This window comes from Onychostoma macrolepis, chromosome 15 (genome assembly GCF_012432095.1).
Source record: "Onychostoma macrolepis isolate SWU-2019 chromosome 15, ASM1243209v1, whole genome shotgun sequence".
Classification (NCBI taxonomy): domain Eukaryota; kingdom Metazoa; phylum Chordata; class Actinopteri; order Cypriniformes; family Cyprinidae; genus Onychostoma; species Onychostoma macrolepis.
In genome coordinates, this window is record NC_081169.1 from 7,363,862 (window position 1) to 7,381,531 (window position 17,670).

The 17,670-nt window shown below is 36.3% G+C and overlaps 1 protein-coding gene across 1 annotated transcript in view; it reads left to right on the forward strand.

Moving 5' to 3' along the window:
* cog6 (component of oligomeric golgi complex 6) overlaps positions 1–17,670 on the forward strand; it is a 51,408-nt gene that overhangs the window by 28,260 nt on the left and 5,478 nt on the right. The window contains exons 9-18 of the mRNA XM_058745206.1: positions 5,260–5,388; positions 6,855–6,946; positions 8,244–8,308; positions 8,628–8,719; positions 8,901–9,018; positions 10,293–10,424; positions 10,872–11,039; positions 11,135–11,242; positions 17,133–17,186; positions 17,317–17,396. Of these exons, the coding sequence (XP_058601189.1) occupies positions 5,260–5,388; positions 6,855–6,946; positions 8,244–8,308; positions 8,628–8,719; positions 8,901–9,018; positions 10,293–10,424; positions 10,872–11,039; positions 11,135–11,242; positions 17,133–17,186; positions 17,317–17,396 (1,038 nt within the window). The remainder of the gene's footprint in view (positions 1–5,259; positions 5,389–6,854; positions 6,947–8,243; positions 8,309–8,627; positions 8,720–8,900; positions 9,019–10,292; positions 10,425–10,871; positions 11,040–11,134; positions 11,243–17,132; positions 17,187–17,316; positions 17,397–17,670) is intronic.

Here is a 17,670-nt window from a genome sequence, read left to right on the forward strand (position 1 = left end):
TGTTTTGAATTCAGTTTAAATTACATAACATATTTTTGGTGAAGTCCACACTGATTGTAGATTGTTCGTACTTTTACTATTACTCATACTTAGGGATAGTCATTTGAACAAACCTCTAACCATAAATGCTAAATAACTACGAAAATGAATGATACCTCAAATTGCGTGTTGAAGAGGTGATTAGGCACATGTAATCAACCTGAACCATATCTAGAGACCTGAAAATCACAGATAGAGACTTACTAGCTTAGGCTAGTATGCATCCACCCAGAAGACCCTGGCAACAACTCAAAACACCACCATGGAAACAAGCCACAACACTTTAGCATCATGAATGGCCATTTTTGAGCTGACATATTTATGTAATATAGGAATGTAAATAAAGTGAACTTGGTGCAAATTGCAGTCCCAAATGTGTGTTAAACAGTACATGCAGAGACGTAATTTGTGTGAAACCGTATACATCGATCAGCCACATCATTAAAACCACTAACAGGTTATATGATTGTACTGTTGTAATAGCACCTATCAAGGGCAGAAAGTGAACAGTCAGTTCTTGAATTTCATTTGTTGAAAAAATGAGCAAGCGCAAAGATCGGAGTGACTTTGACAAAGGCCAAAAAGAGATGGCTAGACGACTGAGCCACTTAAGTAGAGGCAGTGTTATGCTGGAAAACCTTAGGTCCTGGCATTCATGTGGATGTTACTTTTACACAAACCACCTATTTAAAGATTGTTGCAGACCATGTACACTCCTTCATGGCAGTGGCCTCTTTCAGAAGAATAATGCACTCTGCCATACTGTAAAAATTGTTCAGGAATGGTTTGAGGAACATGACAAAGAGTTCAAGATGTAGCATTGGTCTTCGAATTCCCGAAAGATCTCAATACGATTGAGCATCTGTGGGATGTGGCGGACCATCAAATCTGATTCAACTAGGTCCCACCTCGCAATTTACAGGACTGCCGCTAATGTCGTGGTGCCAGGGACCACAAGACAAGTTCAGAGGTCCTGTGGAGTCCATGCTTTGAGCATCAGAGCTGTTTTGGCAGCATGAGAGGGACTTATGTGATATTAGCCAGGTGGTTTTAATGTTGTGGCTGATCAATGTATACTTTGAACTAGGGGTGAACTATTTTTCTGGTACAGTAGGTGTATTTAGCAGTAGCATTAAAGAAATTGAATGAATCAATAATAAAAAAAAAATACACTTCACTGTATACATTTTACAATGATTCCTATTAAAGCAATATCTTATTAAAAAAACTGTATTAAAGTTCTTCAGTCAAGAGCTGTGAGTTTTTTCTTTGTTTTGTTGTTTTATTAACATTAAAGTAATAGTTCACCCAAAAATGAAAATTCTGTCATCATTTACTCAGACTCTAGTTGTTTTAAAACTTGAATGAGTTTCTTTCTTCTGTTGAACATCAAAGTTATTTTGAAGAATGTGGGTATCCAAACAGTTGCTGGTCCCATAATGACTTCCATAGTATATATGTATGTATATATGTGTGTGTGTGTGTGTGTGTGTGTGTGTGTATATATATATATATACTGTGTGTGTGTGTGTGTGTGTGTGTATATATATATATATATATATATATATTATTATTATTATTATTATTATTATTATTATTTTATTTTTTATTTTTTTACTACTATCAAAGTCAGTGGAGACCAGCAACAGTTGCCCACATTCTTAAAATATCTTCTTTTGTGTTCAGCACAAGAAAGAAATTAATACAGGTTTGGGACAACATGAAAGTGACTAAATAATGACAGAATTAAAATTTTTGGGTGGACTGTCCCTTTGATGACAAGCAGAAACAAGTTTAGTACTGTTAGTGTGCTGCCACTTTAAGACCTGCACGTATCTAATATGCAGGCACACAACTGTTTACTTTCACTTCAGACATAACCAACTGTGTTTATATGTAAGCCTTGTGTGTTTTTGACAGTATTAGCGCAGTCAGACACAAATTTAGTCCAGTAATCAGGCACTGTTTGACAGGCTTTTTAGTGAGAGCGCACTTCAGGTGTATGTGCTTCGAAAAATCGAAATGGCACACACATGAAATGTTTAACTGCCAAGGCTTTAAAGCACATGCAATAATGTACTTTTGTGATTGCAATTAAGTACAGTGTCCTGTGAGTGTAACTCTACTGCTGAGTTAACATTTAATGTGAATCTATGTCGCTTTGGAGGCGCCAGAACTGCAACTGATTGAATGTGCGCTGTAACACGATACTATGATATTTCTTCAAAAGCCAATTGTGGAAACATTTTAATCATCCACAATTAAAAATTGTGATATCGCACACTAGAGCTGAATGATTAATCGTTAAAAGGACGCGATCTCGATTTAAACACCCACGCGATCTCATTTCTCAATGACAACGATTCGTCTGTGTTTATTAAACCTTTGAAAAAGTTTTACCGGAACATTAAAATCTGCGTATATAAATATATATAGATATATTTTACATATTTAAATATTTAACAATTAAAAATTTTATTAATTAAACACTTTTAAACTGACTGCATCAATTAATATTTTGTCACAGCCTTTTGTAAATTACACATTAATTTGTTAAGTACAGAATTGTGGGAGAATCGTGATCTCTATTTGCGACAAAAGAATTGTGATTCTCAATTTATCCAGAATCGTGCGGCTCTGTCGCACTATCGCCCCTTCTGTGAACTGAGCTGCTCTGAAAACACTGTATCTAAAGGGTTAGTTCACTCAAAAATGAAAATTTGCCTGTTATTTACTCACCCTCAAGCTATCCTAGGTGTAAATGACTTTCTTCTTTCAGATGAATCCAATCAGAGTTATATTAAAAATTGTCCTGGCACTTCTAAGCTCTATCATTGCAGTCAGCGGGCGTTTCTGTTCAACAGTCCAAAACACGTAAAATAAAGCGCGAATCCATAATAAAACGTGCCTCACATGGCTCCGGGGGGTGAATAAAGGCCTCCTGTAACTAATCCATGCATTTTTGTAAGAAAAAATCCATATTTCAAACATCATAAACTGTGGTACGCAGAAGCAGTTCTGGAGGATGACATCGGCGTTGTGTGATTAGTGACGAATGCAGAGAGGGAACAAAACAAAACGCCGGTCACGAATTAGAAGCACAAAACGAGGATTTGTAAAGAAAAATGTTGGAGGATTTCGATATAAGCCAAGAGGAGACTGGTTTTCCTTTGCTAAAGTAAGTAAACTTTGCTTCCTTTGCTCCTGTAAACAAACAGAGGCGCGCACACAACGCATATGTCCTACGTCATCTGCCGGAGCGGCTTCAGCATACAACATTCAGCGGAAGTGAGAAAAAAGTGTTTATTACATTTGAAATATGGATATTTTTCTTACAAAACCGCAGGGATTCACTACAGGAGGCCTTTATTCACGCCCCAGAGCCATGCTAAGCACATTTTTTATTATGGATGCGCGCGCTTTATTTGACGTGTTTTGGACTGTTAAACAGAAACACCCACCCACTGCAATGATAACGCTTGGAATATATAACTCTGATTGGATTCGTCTGAAAGAAGGAAGTCATATACACGAGGGTGAGTAAAACACAGGCTAATTTTCATTTTTAGGTGAACTAACCCTTTAAGCTGCATACGTGTAAATGAACAAAGTTCCACTTTTTACACTGAAACACACAGTAAAGACTGTTGTATAGACTAATTTAATTAAATTGGAACCTTTTATTTGATATTTAGAATTTTCATAATATATATTGATATTTCAGTTTCATTTAAATAATTGTGCAGCCACATTTGTTTATTTTAATGGGAAACCCTGCTTTAGACAAAGTAAATATTTAGTGTCACATTTTTCCAAAGTTATGCAGTTGTCATATTTCATCTCATTTCCTTGTCGGTAATTCCTTTGCTGACAATCTGTGAAAGCATCTTTCAGTAGTTCCAAAATATTCAGATTCTCTCACACTGTTTGGTATTTCTACCATTTGCAACACTTCAGTTTATCTTTTCATAAACCATACTGTTAACCAAGGGTGCCACAGTACCATCATGCACTTAAACACGGGCTCGCGCATTTCCTTTCTGTGTTTGTTTTTTTTTTCTCACACACTTTTGTGTTATCTTGTTCTTTCTCTCTCTCTCGCTCTCTCTCTCTCTCTCTCTCTGTGTTTGTGTGCCCCTGTCTTTTGTCCTGCACTCTCACTCCCCCCTTTTTATCTATGGGAGTCCAAGGCCGGAGGAGAAAGAGTGAGAGGACAGGGCCTCCAGAGTTCCTGGAATCCATGCCAAACTTCTACATACCTCCTCTCCTCCCTTTTTCTCTGGCTGCTGCGGTCACTACTGTTTAGTCTGCACAGGGCCGTTCTCAGCCCGTAGATCAAAACACAGCCACGTTTCCTAACTGCAAACGGGGCCCTCCATTGTTTTTGTCTGTATGTGTGACCCTGGGTGTCTCTAACCTAAAGTATTTTTCTCTTGCTGATTTCATTGGTATTCCGAAGGTCTTGCAATGTCTGTTTTGTTTCGTGGCCTACTTAATCTTATTTATACTAGAAATGTACAAAATGACATTTTATTATTTTTTTTAAATAAACTAGTCTTTCCAACTAGTCTTAAGGATGCCTTGTAAAATTTTAGGAGGATTATGATCATATGCATGCGCTATTGTGTTCAAAGTTATTGGATCTCTAAATTCATTCAAGGAGGTCTGCAGTAGGACCCTCGGAAGTGCAAGATTTAAAATCTTGTAATCTTTGCTTATGAGACCTCAGAACTCACAGAACTTGTTCTCAGCCAGGGGCCTTAAGATGACTTGACTTAAAGACAAAACAAGCATTAAAATAAGCTAGAACTAGGAATAAAAGTAGGAAATCCTGGATATATATATATTAATAATAAATAATAAACAAATAAATTATTTGAAAGGTTTTTTTGAAAACAATTCACAGATACAAAAGTTTAAAAGAAGAATGGAACATTTTTCATTATTACCTATTTATTTTACATTATTACCTATTTATTTCAGGCACTGCTAAATCATTGACATCAGTAAAACAGCAATATATATTATATGTGGCTTTGAAAAATAATATTTTTTTTGGAAAAACATCTCATTTTAAATGGTTTTCATACAGAAAGATCCTTTTTGCCTGCAGAGCTTGTATTTACATCGACTAATGAGCTAACAGGTCCATGCTAACCAGACAAACCATGAACTGTTGAATTCATATTTAATTCTCACTCTTTGTTTTCATTCTCTCAGGTACACACTGGATGAGTTTGGAACGGCTCGGCGGTCTGCTGTGGTCCGAGGCTTTATCGACGCCCTGACCCGCGGAGGACCGGGCGGCACCCCGAGACCCATAGAGATGCACTCTCATGATCCGATGAGGTAGAGTCTACGACAAGTGCACATCCCAACCCTCCCACCCAATAATTCCATTCAAAAGCTTGTGGAAAGACAATGGATGACATTTTCTCTTCTGCGCACTAAAAATAATCACTTCAAACCGGCTATAATTGAGGGGTCATTTTGAGGGTCACGCCGTTGTTAGCAGCTAAAAGCCTCTCCATTGCTGATTAACGTCTTCGCACGCAGAGCCGCCATGCTCCCTCTATCTGCCGCATCTCCCGAAGCTGAAAATCCAATTCAGTGTCTAAGCACATTAAACCCAACCTGATTCTTTCAGGGAAGTGCTTCCTCTTTCAGAGAATTACTTAGTGCAGGTTCAACGAAAGGTCGGCTGTTGAGATCTATGGATTGTCGCATGCGCTCCAGGCCAGCACCCCGTCAAGCTTTCGAACGCCCTCCTCCCGCATGCCGTTTGGAACCTGAGGAGAGAACATGAGGTTCTTGGCAGAACGTCGATAAAAGTGGGAAGCGGTGGTTCTCAGAACAGCACTTTCCCCCGCTGTCCAGTATTAAAGGATATGGAGCCGACGTAATGATAGCTGACTGTGTGATGGCCTCAAATCTCAGGAAATCTATAACTCTATTAGATGTAACTACAAATCTAGAAGACACTCCAAATAATTATTCATCTAGCCATTCAGTTCCTGACTGTGCAAGCTGTTTTTTAATGATGTTTCCATCACATTATATGCTCAAAATATACGCCATTTGATGCGTAAATGAACACAGGCACTCAACACATTCACTAGAGTTCAAAATGGCTTTGTATTTGATTAAACTAGAGTTGCAAGTATCTTTTAGTAACCTCACACAAGCACTCCTCCATGTGTGTGTCTATTGTTGTCGTCTTCAGAAGTTTGTTGAGTGTACATTGTATGTATGATTAAGAAGATCTGACTGTGCACATACTATGATGATGAGGAAATTTGCATCTTGCACACTATGCATATCCAAGCATGCATGTAAAACAATGAATTATACTTTGGGTTTTTTGGGTTAAGGCCATTACACACCAAGCTAACAGTTGACCATTTTTGGACTGTCATTGAGTCTCTGCTCAGTTTTTGTCGCATGCACCGTCGGCACAAGTTGGACCCTGTTCTGTGGCTTTTTGACCATTTGAGCATGTTGAAACATCAGTTGCTTATTGAGCAGTTCGAGAGAGAGATCAGTCTGGTTGGTTTGTTTAACTTAGTGAACCAGTGCACAAGAAAACCTGAAGTGATGAAAGCAAGCAAATGACAAGTCAAGAGGGCACACATCGATGGCTCTTCTCATTTTACTTCTTCTTTTAACAACCGCCTGGAATAGCAAATTTGGGGGCCTTAGAAATTTGTGATCAAATATGATATGGAAGCCTTTATAGGGTTAAAGTAATTTTGTGTATGGGGTTCCATGCATTTTTATCTTTGTTTACGCTTATACACATACAATCATCCAACCAGGTATGTTGGGGACATGTTGGCCTGGCTCCACCAAGCTACAGCCTCAGAGAAGGAGCACCTGGAAGCCTTGCTCAAGCAAGTTACCGTGCAAGGTACATGTCATTTCACCTAAATCTCATACCGCACAAACACAGTGTATACACTGGAAGAGAGCTTTTCTAGTTCAGAACTAGTTTGCTTTTCATTATGAACAAATCTGTCTACGTTTGGATGTCACATTTGACTAGTGCCCCATTTTTATATCACTTAACTTTTTTCTGTGCATCTAAACATTGATTGTCATTTGATTGTTATAGATTTAATCTAGATTTTTAAATATGTTTTGTTGCATATTTAATTACGTTATTTAAGTTTAAGTGAAAATTATTTTACTCATTGAAAGTCAGTTTTTACATCGATGGATGTGTTCACCCACTGTACAGTTGTGCGGTCACATTAGCAAAACTGCCCTGTAAAAAAGGTCAGTTCCAATTCCAGTAGGAATCTGTGCGATTTTAACTTTCACATGAAGCCAAGTTTTTCTTACAGATTCGCTGACTGAACATCAGAAAGTTGCTTGGTTTTGAAAGTGATTTCTGTCTGAGCTGTGTTTCATACATCTCTAAGTTATTGACAATGGACAGTGGACCTTTTATTGGCCAAAATTTTATTAATGTGACCACACAGAATGACAGAAAATTCTGTCATTAATTACTCATTCTCATGTCATTCCAAACCTGCAAGACCTTTGTTCATCCTCGGAACACAAATTAAGATAGTTTTGATGAAATGCAAGAGCTTTTTGACCCTCCATAGACAGCAATGTAAGTGAAATGTTCCCAGGCGCAGAAAATTGTGTGCAAAGAAAACAAATTTATTCAGACTTGAATTTATTAGACTTTATTCAACAATTTTTCTCCCCCGGGTTACCATCTTCCACCATTATCGAGAGTACCACGACACATGCACTGCACCTTGCTTACGAGCAGAGGAAGTCACTCGGGGGAGAAAAATTGTTGAATAAAGTCTTTTTGTGTGTTTTCTTTGTGCACAAAAAGTATTCTCATAGCTTCGTAAAATGATGGTTGAACCACTGATGTCACATGGACTATTTTACCAATGTCCTTACTACGTTTAGGGGCCTGGGAACATTTCAGTTGCATGGCTGTCTTTGGAGGGTCAGAAAGCTCTCGGATTTTATCAAAAATATCTTAATTTGTGTTCCAAAGATGAACGAAGGTCTTGCATGTTTGGAACGACATGAGGGTGAGTAATTAATGACAGAATTTTAGTTTTTAGGTGAACTAACCCTTTAAGACTATACACATTTTAAAACTGGTTAAAACCATGTTGGGGTTTTTCTGAATGTAGTTGAGTTGTAGATAAATCTGTTCTGCTGTGTTTGTGTAGGGGTTGAAGAAAACATGCAGGAAGTAGTTGGCCACATCACTGAAGGAGTGTGCAGACCACTTAAGGTGAGATGGAAACAGTGTCATTAAGACTGATATTTAAACTTTTATCAAAAAATATCAGCCTGAAGCTGTGGCATAGTTAGTTAATAATTGTGCTTTAGTGCTCAAATGGGCAGCCCAAGTTCAAATTCTGCTTGCAACATATCTCAGTCCCGTAAACTCCTTGATTTGTTTTTATTAATCAGTTTTTTTTTGTGCTTTCCTTGGGACTGTAGCATACTATGTGAATGATTCATATTTTAACAAACTCTTTACTTACTCAACAGTGAATAATGAAAACAGAATTGTTGATTCTTTTTTTTTTGTCCAATTCCTCTACCAGGTGCGAATTGAGCAGGTGATCATTGCAGAGCCAGGTGCTGTTCTTCTGTATAAACTCTCCAACCTGCTCAAGTTCTACCATCACACCATCAGGTACACAAACATCTCTGTGAATGACTTCATTGGGTTTATTGTCTTTATTTTATACTAAATTTAATGGAAGACAAATCCTTCTTTTACTGAAGAACAGAAATCTAAAAATGTAGATCCAGTTTTAGGTATAGCCTATTGCAAGATGCTCCAGTTTTTCTGAATGCATAAGTCTCTCTCTCAGTGGCATCATGGGTACCAGTGTTTCCTCTCTGTTGATGACCATCGATGAGATGCACATGCTCAGTAAGAAGATGTTCTTCAACAGTCTTAGTCTCCACGCCAGTCGCCTCATGGATAAAGTAAGTACTTATCAATGTTATTTTTGAACTTTGGGGTAATAGAAATAAAGGGTAATAGAAATAAAGCTAATATAAAATAAAATGTAAATAATATATGAAAAAGTTAAACAAATTAGAAATGTTGCCTTGGCAACTAACTAAAATATGTAAGTTCAAGTACTAAAATCACTAAAACATTAAAATAAATTAAACTCATATATAGATAATTACAAAAAAAAAAAAAAAAAAACAGAAACTGACACAAAAGCACATAACAAAATTACTGAAAGTTAATATATTAAAAAAATTCTGAAAAGATTAAAATATTTATAAATGCTATAATAGTATTCAAACAATACTTAAATAACTCTTTTTTTTTTTTTTTTTTTTAAATCTCTCCTTTTGTTCTAATGTTCCCACATATCTGAAAAGGTGTAAAAATTCAGAATTTTTTACTCACTCTTATGTCAGTAAACCAGCAAACAATGCCTTACCAGCCAATGAAAACAATTTAGCAACTGTCTAAAAACAACCCAGAATACTTTAACATTGAGGCGCTCTAACACCGCATCCTACTCCTATACCTCTGTAGTGATCAACATAACAAATGTGCCTCACGGTCATTCATGAGTTGGATATGGTTTTTACCAGGCTGAAAAAAACACATTCTCACACCAGGGATTTTAAATTATCCCCAAAATATCCTTGAACACGAACAGGCTAGTTAAAAAACAAAAAAAAAACAGCACTTCATTGATAAGTGGATCAATAACCAGAACAAGATGGCCTCCGCTCTACGCTTCTGAGAGAATTATCGCCTTAGCTGCACACTAATCAAATCACCTCAGGCTTAGGACGTTACGTATCACTCCCTGACGTTGCTTGGTCCCGGGAACACAAGCTTGAGCTAATAAGCTATATTAGAGGCAGCAGAGCTCTAGGTAGTGTTCGCATAGCAGGGTGTTTATTAGTCAGCCTTCAGAGGTGTCAGTCTCGCTGTCAGACATGCCTGGCTTGATTTTGAGGGTCTTGAACGGTAAAAACCGCTCTTAAAAGTCTGAATGTATGGAGTTAAAAACGTGTTGTTAAAGGGTCAGTGACATGATGCTGTTTTTGTGTCTGAATGTATTTAAAAAAAAAAAAAAAAAAAAGTTTATAAAAGCACTTTATACACTGTGATATTAATACATCTCACAATGGACATGTTTTCAATTTTCCTGTGAAATATATACACTATATATTACTTTTTTTAAAACAAGATTTTTAAAAGACTTCTCGCTTTCTTGTTTTCTCAGGTAGAGCTTCCACCTCCTGATCTGGGTCCCACTGCCTCCCTTACTCAGACTCTGTCTCTCCTTAGGGAGGTTTTGGCCTCCCACGATTCATCAGTTTTGCCTCTTGATGCCCGTCAGGCTGACTTTGCACAGGTGACTTTTCTTTTCGTGTTTTTTTGGCAAAATCCAGTGTGTTTCCACCTTTTAATGACTGGAATGTGGCTGAAATAAAGTAAGTATCAAAAATAAATACTCATGTTTCTGTTTTGTTTTGTTTGTCAACTGTATTTATTATACATTTATTAAATGATTAGAAGTTACTTTTTTCATTCAAGAAATGGTGCAGTTGTCTTAATATATTTGTATTAATGTTTATACATGTGCCATATTATCAACTACACTAGAAGACTGATAATATTATACACTATTCCAGTTAGGCATGGAGTACTTTACTCATATTTATACCAGATACATAAATGTATCAGACAGATACAGTGACATAAATGTATCAGACAGATACATTTATGTCACTGTTTTGTTTTGTTTTGTTTTGTTTTGTTGCTTTTTGTTAATCCCATCATCCTCAATGCTGTTTCTCAGGTATTGTCCTGCATCCTTGACCCATTGCTGCAGCTGTGCACGGTATCAGCCAGCAACCTGGGCACAGCAGATATGGCCACCTACATGGTGAACTCCCTATACATGATGAAGACCACATTGGCACTCTTTGAGTTCACAGACAAACGCTTAGAAATGCTGGAGTTTCAGGTGTGTTACATTATAAAATGATAAATTATATGATAATGTAGATAAGTTAAAAATGTGATACATTTGTATTTATTTTTATTGGCCACTTACTCTAGATTGAGGCTCACTTGGACACTTTAATCAATGAGCAGGCGTCTTTCGTGCTGACCAGAGCTGGGCTTAGTCACATCTACAGCTGTGTCCAACAGCACACCGCAGAGCAGGTGAGAATGAATGTGAAAACCACTTAGGATTAGGTAAGGGATGCTAGGGATGTGCGATCCAATATTCAGTATCGGTATCAGCCCAATATTAAAAATCTAGTACTATGTGTTATGGTTGTTACTGTCATGCTTTAAAAAGAACAAAAAACTATTATAAAAGAACAATTATATTCTAGTTCTTCTGAAGACTTTCTGAACTGATTTGAGCTACAGTAAATAATGATATTGTTATCTTTTAGAGCTCCGTAGTTTTAATTCCATTATTGATTCTGCTATTTTCCATTTTTAATACTATCACTTGACATTTCAATAGCCTTATTTGAGGAACAGACAGTATATTAAGTTGTCAAATTTATGTTCCCGGAAACCCTTCCCCCTACTGCAGTTGTCATGTCATTCTCCATTCAGCATTCAAACAGTTATGACAGTGAACATTTTCTTTGCACAAAAGAGGACAGTGGTACTAGAGGAATCATCAATCATGGCCTTACATGTGAAAATATAGCAAAATTAACACAGAATTAAAAAAAAAAAAAAAGACTTGTCATAAGGTCCCTGAAATAATCAGGCCTTCACTTTTAAGTTTTCATTTTGTGATGAGTGATTTTTTTTCATGGTTGTTATTCGCACTGTAACTAAAGCACAAATAGGGCTGGGTATCGACTTCGATACTTTTTAGGCACCGACCGAATTGCCTCGATACCACCGAGTATCGAAAAACGTCTTGTCGTTCGGTGCCAAATTTTGATACCTAAGGGGTTAATCTCATCAACGTCAGTGAGGCCTAGGTGTGTTCGACTAGAAGCGATGCAGCGCAGATTGATCAATCAGTGTTTTGATCAGTGTCTGACATCTGCGAGAGCGACTCGGAAGTGTATGGAGCAGTATGCTACTACACACAGACTGAAGCGTGCGTGACGCTCGCGGTGATTTCAATCACACAACATTTCTTCCATGTTTTAATTTTAATAGTAAACCCCCTTTGTTTGCCAAAATAAATAAATAAACTTTGATTTTCAATAATTTAAAGATTAATGTTATTAATGAAATTAATGTTTTATGCCAGATACAGAACACAGAATTTCTGAGGAAAAATAAAACATTTCATAAGGCTATTTTAAGAATAAATTTGAATAAGCTAAGTTGTTTTTAAGCATTCAAATAATTAGACACACTACACCAGAATTTAATAACAATAAAACATATGGTGAAAGAAAATAAAATGCACACTTATGAAAGTGGATAAAGATTTTAAATTTCTTGTAGTCTTTAACAATCTAGAATAAATGAATAGAAGGGATGATTCTGTCTGAGCTATGTGTTTTAAATTGAAGACGCACTAGTGTAAATGTAGCCTAACAGAACTATTTGAACTTTATTAAAATTATTTGCACTGATTTTTTGTGTCGGATAAATTTTGTTCCTTTGTGCAGTGGCTCAGGAGATGAGGCTTTGAGTCGGTATAAATGTCAACAAGCTGAAAAAATAGTTTTTTGAGATAATGTAATCTTGTTAAAACTGATTTCATAAAATTGGTATCGAAAAAAGTATCGTTCAGGAACCGGTATCGAACTCAAGGTATCGGTATCGATGTTGAAAATTTTTGAACGATACCCAGCCCTAAGCACAAATAACTCCTTTTGCTTTTCCCAAGTCCCATATTTAAACAATATTAAATATTTACAAAATATATAAAATAGAGGAATCCATACTCAGGTCTCATGAGACCAAGTCAGTCGTTTTGGATCTAACCATCCAAAATGGTATGGCATCGCAAGGGAGGAGTATAGTGAGAACTGCCTGGTTCCCACAGTGAAGTTCAGTGGTCATGATGTTCTTATATAGGGATTTATGAGTGCTGAAGATGTGGGGGAAGTTGTGCTTTATCACTGGTGTCATGAATTCACACACCGTTGTGTGATGTAATAGAAAAACTTGAAACAGTAGATGCTACCCTCTCCTCATTCCATGTGTTGTTGATTTTTCAACATGACAATTACTGTATACGGTGCATCCTCCCAAGGTGAAAATCCTTCAGTGTAGAGTCAGAGCAGTATACTTAAAGTTATGGAGGATATATTAACTAATAGATAGATAGATTTGAACTGGCTGCTGTAATACAGTTTTTGACACATGCTAAAATCCAGACAACTCTCCTTCTCACTTTTTGCTCAGTCGCCCGCTCTAAAACTTCAGAAGATTTATAAGCGTTACGGGAATTATATGAATTATTCACAGTTTCACAAGACCCAGAAATAAAGCTTTTAAAGAAATTATCTCCACAGAGCAGCTCATTTACTATTATTATCAGTTATATTAGTGCTGCTTTTATTACGGCCTGAACATTTTGAGTGTTTTTTGCTTCTTATCAAGGGCACAAGAGCAAATGCGTGTTACAAAACAGAAAGTTTAATCTGACTGAATGAAAATTCTTATTGAATAATCAAAGCTGCTGTAAAATATCAGATATATCTTGTCAGTTAATGTGAATGTAAATTGTAAAGTCTTGTCTAATGAACAATATTACATGGTGAAAGAAATAATTTCCTGATTTTTATTTTATTTAGGTCATTATTTTTATTACATTATTTGAAGTTCCATTCACATAATATGAAAGATTAATAATACAAATATATAATTATTACTAATAATTGTAATTATTTATTGAACAGCTGCTCTTGCTGCTGTTTTGTAAAAGCAAGAATCTATGAGAGGCTATTTGTTGTTGTTATTATTATTATTATTATTTTACAACAGTTAAGGAGATGGAGATGGGAAAGACGCAAAATGATGTGGCTTATTATTTTAATAGTATTTTGAAGTTTGTGACATTGTAACTTCTGACAGTTCAGTCTTTGAGCTCTCATTTGCAAAACACCATTTGTGGCTGTCTTTCCCCTTTCATATCACCTCCATCACACATGCACACACTAATAGCGCACATTACTTCCTTATTAGCTTTCTCTCATTTCACAGGAATAGTCTCTATATGTCTCCTGTTTGGACCTTATTGCCATGGTTACCCTACGGTTAGAGGCTCATTAATAAAATCACATAGTGCGGATTTTCACTCAAATTCATCACATGGCAGGAAATGACCTGAGACTGAAAAAGAACACAAAATAGAGCATATTCTGTAAACACGATTACCTTTCCACATCTGTGTCCACATTTACAGCAGCCTGTGCATTTACAGATTGGACAGAGCAAATTATTTATTTTTGTTTTGTTGTTGTTCATTAATGATTTGGCTTCATACAGCTTATGTTCAGGGCATTCAGCATCTCTCTAAAATTGCATGACGTATTATACAGTGTTAAAATTGATTTTTGTTGTAAATAAAACAAAGATTATTGGAATAGGTTTCTTGCATTTTCTAAGAACAATGAATGGCTCACATGAGCTGATTGTTTTTAATGAATCAGAAACATACAGTGGAACTTATGTAGTCTGATTTTTCATTTTAGTGAAACAGTGGAGCCATCTGAGTGAATGATTCTGAATCTGTTTGTTTGATCCAATCTAATACATACTGTACAGCGCAGTCAGTGTGGGCTGATTCTCAAAATAAATGACTTTTATGATCCAATCTTTTTTAGTGATTCAGAAACATACTGCTCAACCAGTGTAGTCTGATTCTCGAATGAATGAATCTTATGAGCTGATTCTGAGTAAATCAGAAACATACAGTGCAGCCAGTGTAGATGTACTGTATTCTTCTGCCAGTGAAGTGGCACGAATGAGGCAGTTCTTTTTAATGAATCAAACACATAAAGCGCAACCAATGTAGTCCAATTCTCAAATGAACGACCCTTAGAACTTTTTTTCTCTTGCACACTGAGTCCGAAATGTTTGTATGTGTTTTTTTGGTTTTTCGTATTCGTCATCCTTTCCTATCAAAATGCTTGCTACGGATGCGAAAAAGCAGAAAATTGAACCTGATCCAAATTTTTTTATGATGGACAAAAGTTTCGGAGGCAGTATGTTAACGTGATTGAGACAACGTGAGGTTGTATTTATTTTTTAATGTGTGAAAAATTCGGACGAGAATTTCGGACTTAGTGTGCAAAGACCTTTAGACATTTATTTTAGTGAATCAGAAACACAGTGAGATCAGTCTAGTCAGATTTTCAAATGAATGATTCTTCTGCTAATGAACTGGTACTACTAAACTACTAAATTGTTACTAAAAATGTACTACTTTCATCATGACTTGAATTGTTACTGTTTTATGTTGTTCCTAAGGCTTGTGAAACATACTCTCTTTTATGGGTCTTCGAGTTTACAACCCAGCTTTGTCTTTGGAGTTCAGTTGAGTAATTGTCAGGTGAAAAAAATACCAGTGAACTTTGTGACTCTTTTTGGACATGTACAGGCACTTTAAGCAAGGTGTTATATTACAGAAGACAGGCGAGAACGCAGAAGCATTGAAAGTAAGCACAGGTTTGTGTGTGGGTCTTGGCAGAGGAGTGCAGTCTGGGCATTTCCACGCCTGTCCTCATCACACACCCCCGTAAAAGGCTGGCGTGTGACTAAGCGTCTTTGGACACCTGCTGTCCACAGCACAGGGCACAACTGTCTCGCCTACTGCATCAATGTCTTCTCTGTCCACTCATGCTGTTAATTACGGCCTGTCTCGCTTTATATGGCTCATGCTGCCCACAACAGACATGATTCATGAATCTGGCCCTCAAAAGCCAACTTTGTGTGTTATGTTGATGGCATCGTTTTAAAAATATTATGACCCTCCAAATTGTGTGTACAATAAATGGACCACTAGACACTAAATGAAGATCCTGTTGATGTTTGACACTCATAATGAATCTTTGTCCTCCGTGCATTAAACTGTTGCAGCAGCATGTGAAGTTCCTAAAACCATAATCAGAATTATTATTTTTATAATAACGCACCCGGACTTCATGAGAGGTTGTGCGTTACAGCACTTCAGAATGTCTAAAACTTAATTGTAGTAAAAATCAGTGTAATAAATGTCCCGTCATATTTTATTGCTGTTATTAATTGGTGGAAAAAGCAATATGGTAAAGGTAAACGTAAAAAGTAATTATTTTATATTTATATTATATTAATATACAAAGTTGATAATTATTTTAATGTTATGGCTGTTAAATGGCCAAGATTGCGTATGATGTATGTTCATTACTATTTTGTCTAAATAAAAATTAATTGTTTTAAATGCTGCAAGTATTTTAGGCATCACAAATATATAGATACACACATACACACATATCCAGTATTGGCTGATTAAAAAAACAAAAAAACATCTCTAGTATAGTCCAATAATATGGTCCAATATCTTTCCAATATATTGAAAGTTCCTAGACTGAAGACAACAATCAATATTAAGTAGTAAAATTTATGATTAATGCTAATCATATTGAACAGTTCTACCAAGTAATCTAGTTAGCATTAGCATAAAGGCATGCTCACATTAGCGAATATTGACAAATTTTGCTAGCAAAAATAGTGTCTTTAGAGAGTTAATAATTGCTGCATTACAAAATATGTCAACTCAATTCATGATGCAGCACAAGAATGTGTTGTATCCTCAGCAACAATGCTTGCACACTGTACAATGGTACAAGTGGAATGTTCTGTACTTCTTTTAGCTTTTTTTTGTTGTTGTTCTTTTTCATCTCCTATTATTATTATTATTATTATTTTATTTCTTTTGGTCTTTTCAAGTGTCACATAGCAGCTACGAATTTGGTTAAAATGTGAAATCTCTCACCTCGTGTGTTTTCAAGCTGTTGCACCTATTATTTCTCTTGTTTGTTTGTTAAATCTGTGCCGTAGGCTGTCTCAGTTCGCGGAGCTGAAGAAAATTAGTTGTGTATTCGTCACTTATGGTTTGCTGTGTTCTTCCTCCTAGGGTCCCTTGACCAACCTCCCTGGAATGGACAGCACATCTTTAAAAACAGCCATGGTGAGACCTGTTTCTTTATTAAGTTCTGCTTGAACAGGACTGTTTTTTCTTCAGAAGGTCAGATAAATTCATGTTTTCAGATGTATTTTGTGATTTTTATTTATTCTTGTTATGTCTGTTGTACTCACAGGTCCAGTTTGACCGTTATTTGGCCTCTCCTGATACGCTTGTGATGCCGCAACTCAACTTCCTGCTCAGTGCTGCTATCAAGTATGAGTCATCTCACATTTAGCACATAATTTGTCTATAATACAGCCAGTTGCAAAGAACATGAAGCATTTTGTTTCGAAACACAATTTTACAATTACACACTTTTTCCCTTTTATAAACAGAGCTCAAGAATGATGGAAAATGGAAAGTTCACAAAAAAATTTATAACTTTCTTTCTTTTGTGGAACTCAAAAGTAGATGCAGAATCTCTAAGCTGCTGTCCTCCATACAATGAAAATAAAGTAGGACTGGGGATATTAACCTATAAAATTGA